Consider the following 3837-nt stretch of genomic DNA (forward strand, 5'->3'; position numbering starts at 1 on the left):
TTTTTTTTAGATTTTTGAATATTTATATTTTAATCTACCAATTTTTATTGGTAATTATTTCAATTTTTAGTGTAACAATTCTTATTCATTTTTTAATATAACTTATTGTAAAATTGAGATTTTGAAAAAAAAAATCATTTTGTATTGATTTAAAAAATTCAGTATCATTTGAATTAATATTTGTTAGAATCATTAATTTTTAGTCTATTATTTTAGATAATTTAATTTTTTTTAAATATTTTAATTTACTTGTTGATTTAATTTTATTCGTAGTTTATATTTTTATTATTAATTCACATTTTTTAAAATACTTTTTTTAATTGTGGCTAAATATACAATTTTTATCATCTTTATAAGAATGAAAACTATCCTATAAATAAGAATATTGAAGCTGAACAAGGAAAAGTGTTTTTGAATCAAGGACAGCCATCTCTCTGGAAATAATTTTTCTCAGAGTGATAATGGTTATTTAGAAAAGTGCACCTGCTTATTAATCTTTAAGTCCTTTATAATTAGTTAGATTTTAGGATCAACTTTGTCATTTTTCCCCTCTTTACTATTATTTGGGCAAACTTTATTTTTAATTTACCTGACAACTACTATACCCTTTTATTTAGGCAAACTACTAAATTTTATTAAAATTTTATGTTTTATATACTTAATTTATTTTTTTAATTTTATATAAAATCTCGATTTTTTCTAATTGGGCACAACAATTTGAAGAGTAGTTATTAGCTATGCATGTCATTTAATTTATTTTGTGTTTATGGAAAAGCTATGTAAATAAATGACCTCCATCAATATTAACTCACAGTTAGACATCATATATTGATCCACTTAAAAAATTGCAGAGTAAACTCGATGGTGACAAGTAAGAATATATAGGTTATACTCCTTTAATCTATTGTGTGCTTAGCTGGATAAAATGTTGGTGGGGAAATTGACACGTAAAAGTGCTAGCTTAAGTAGTGATTTGTTTTAACCAAAATTAATTAACTTAACATTGGATCCTAATCTTTAAGAATAGTAGTAGTTAGTCCTGTCATTGCTCCTGTAGAGAGTGCTATAATATATACTCGAGTATGCTATTGATTTTTGTTGCAATTTGATTCGCAGCATCAACAATCTTGTCAGGCAGTCAGCTTTCTGTTATATTTCTATTCCATGCAATCATATTACATCAACATAAATTAAAAATCAATCATCAACTAATCAATATATTTAATATTCATAAAAAATATAATTATTTTAATAACAGGTTAATTTATTAAAAATATATATAAATACATACAAATAAATAATAGTTGATTTTAGTATTTAATAAATATTTTTTAATATTAAAAATGTTTGTCTAATTTTTTTAATTCATTATATATGTATTTTTTAATTCCGCGCTCTAATACACCTGCGAAAAAACATAACCAATTTTTAAGTCCGGATAAAGGAAGAAAATTATGTTAAGCCTTGGACAACTAACATAAAAACTTAGTCGAATCATATTTATTTCACATATTATCTTTTAATTCGACAAATAAAAAATTAATCTGTCAAAAAACTAAATTCGATTTATCATTTGATAATATGTTATTGCATGTACAAAACAGAATTCAAACTCTTAAAACTCGTTTATGTGAACGAGTGAGTTAATCACTCGACCAAACTAAATTATTATTTTTTTAACTCATTATATTGCTAATCCTATGATTATAAAATAGAGCAGAAGTATTTTGAATTAACACGACGAGAACAATAAATACCAAAACAAAAAAGCAACATAATAATTATTCAATCACTATTTTCTAAGAGTATTGTCATGGTGATTGGTCACTTCAGTTATGCTTCTTTCGTTTATGTTTGTGTATGAGGCAGTGTGCTATGTCAGCGAGGGCTGTTGGTTTTTAAGAGATAAAAAAACACGTACGCTTTTTCATGGCCATGTCCATGAGAATCTGTACGGTACTTATGACTTCAGTTCTCAGAGGGTATCTTTAAATTTTCTATTAATAAGATTTCATCATCCATGACCTTTAATCTCCGCTATCTCTTCCTCCCCTCCTAAATTCACTTTTCATCATCATCGTCGTCATCATGTTAACCCAGATAACTTACTCTAATAAATCTTTAATTAGTAATTAATTAATTAATTACATGTGAGCTACTATAGCCCATGTTGCCAATCTTTTCACACTTACAATTGCATCAAACACCATTACTCGCCAATAGCTACTAATCCAAATTATCCACATCCCGGTATTAAAACTTTGCATATTGTAAAATATTTTATACAATCATGTATGTTAGAATATATTTAGGATGATATATATTAATATAATGTCTAATTATATCTCATACCAATTATATGCTTATTTAATTTGATATTAAATTATTTTTGTTATTATTAGATTGTATGCTAAACTTATAAATAGGTATTCTTCATTGAATATGGATCTAGCTTATTCTTGAGTTATTATTATAAATATAATTGCATCTAATCTTTTGTATAATTATTCATCCCACGAATATAAAGAGTAGTTATTTTTACTGACATACCAGGAATCGCTAGAGAACTGAAAGAGCTTCCCTTTGGTAGAGAAGATGATGAGAGCAACCTCGGCATCACAGAGAACGGAGATCTCGTTAGCCTTCTTAAGCAAACCAGCTCTCCTCTTAGAGAAAGTAACTTGGCGATTGATCTTGTTCTCTATCCTCTTCAATTGCACTCTCCCTCGCCCCATTCCACCAACAATTCAGCACCAGAACTTTGATCAAACACCTTGTGTGCGTAACGCACTGACCTAAGAATTTAATCAAACACCTGGTGTGCAAAGATCACAGGAACGGTTCAACGTACTGCACCGACAAAATTCATATGATAAGTTTAATTTCTTTCAGTGGAAGGTAGTGCTTGGGATTTTATCTGTGGGATTTGGAGCTTAGAAGAAAGAAGAGGAAGAAACAACAGAACCATATAGGTCTTGTTTGTTAGAGTGGCAAATTAGGTAATAAAATATGAGAAGACATGATTGGTTAGGAATATAATAATATTTTAGGAGAAAGGAGAAGTGGTTTTGGGAAACCGGTGTGGTTTCGTCAATTGCGTTGTCGAGTTCTGATTGGTTGGAAGGAGTGTTAGGACGTACGTTCACCGTGTTGCGTGGGGTCCAAACTGTTTCTCATACCGTCTTTTGTTGTGTCTTTATGAACGATACTTTCAGTAAAAAACTAAAAATATATTATAAAATAATTAATAATTATTTTTGTTAATACATGTTTTAGCAAAACTCTCAAGAATAATCAACGGTTGGTATCTTAACATGCTTTCCTTTCACTTAATTTGTGGTTTCAGGTTTCTATCAATTTTGAGTATTATAAAAAACTCAGATTAACTTAGGCATGTTTTCTTATTAAATTTCACATGTTTGAATAAGAAGATTGGGTCTAAAAATAAATTTAAATCAATATCATGCAAATTGTAATTATTTTATTCAAATTAAATTAAATTAAATAATAAAATCAAACTGTTACTATCTAAATTGTATTAAATTATATTATTTTATTTTTAAATTTTACTTTTGATATACTTTATCGGTAGAATTCTAAAATATATCTCATCTATATTTTAAATAAAAAATGAGTATATTTATCTTTTATCTAGTGTAAATAAGATAAATAATAGAGTATAAATATGTAAATAATTTGAAGAATTCATATAAGTATAAATATAAAATATAATTTATTAATTTAAAAAATCTTGTCACTCAATTTAATTATAATTTCAATAATAGAAAATGACAACTAACAAAATTCGTACATAAACTTTTGTTGTTTATTTGCTAC

The 3837-nt window shown here is 26.7% G+C and overlaps 1 protein-coding gene across 1 annotated transcript in view; it reads right to left on the reverse strand.

The window, feature by feature from the left end:
* LOC107470990 (truncated transcription factor CAULIFLOWER A) overlaps positions 1–2978 on the reverse strand; it is a 7995-nt gene extending 5017 nt beyond the window's left edge. The window contains exon 1 of the mRNA XM_016090429.3: positions 2551–2978. Within this exon, the coding sequence (XP_015945915.1) occupies positions 2551–2735 (185 nt within the window). The 5' untranslated portion in view covers positions 2736–2978. The remainder of the gene's footprint in view (positions 1–2550) is intronic.
* Positions 2979–3837: the final 859 nt, after the last annotated feature.

This window comes from Arachis duranensis, chromosome 10 (genome assembly GCF_000817695.3).
Source record: "Arachis duranensis cultivar V14167 chromosome 10, aradu.V14167.gnm2.J7QH, whole genome shotgun sequence".
NCBI classification, from domain to species: domain Eukaryota; kingdom Viridiplantae; phylum Streptophyta; class Magnoliopsida; order Fabales; family Fabaceae; genus Arachis; species Arachis duranensis.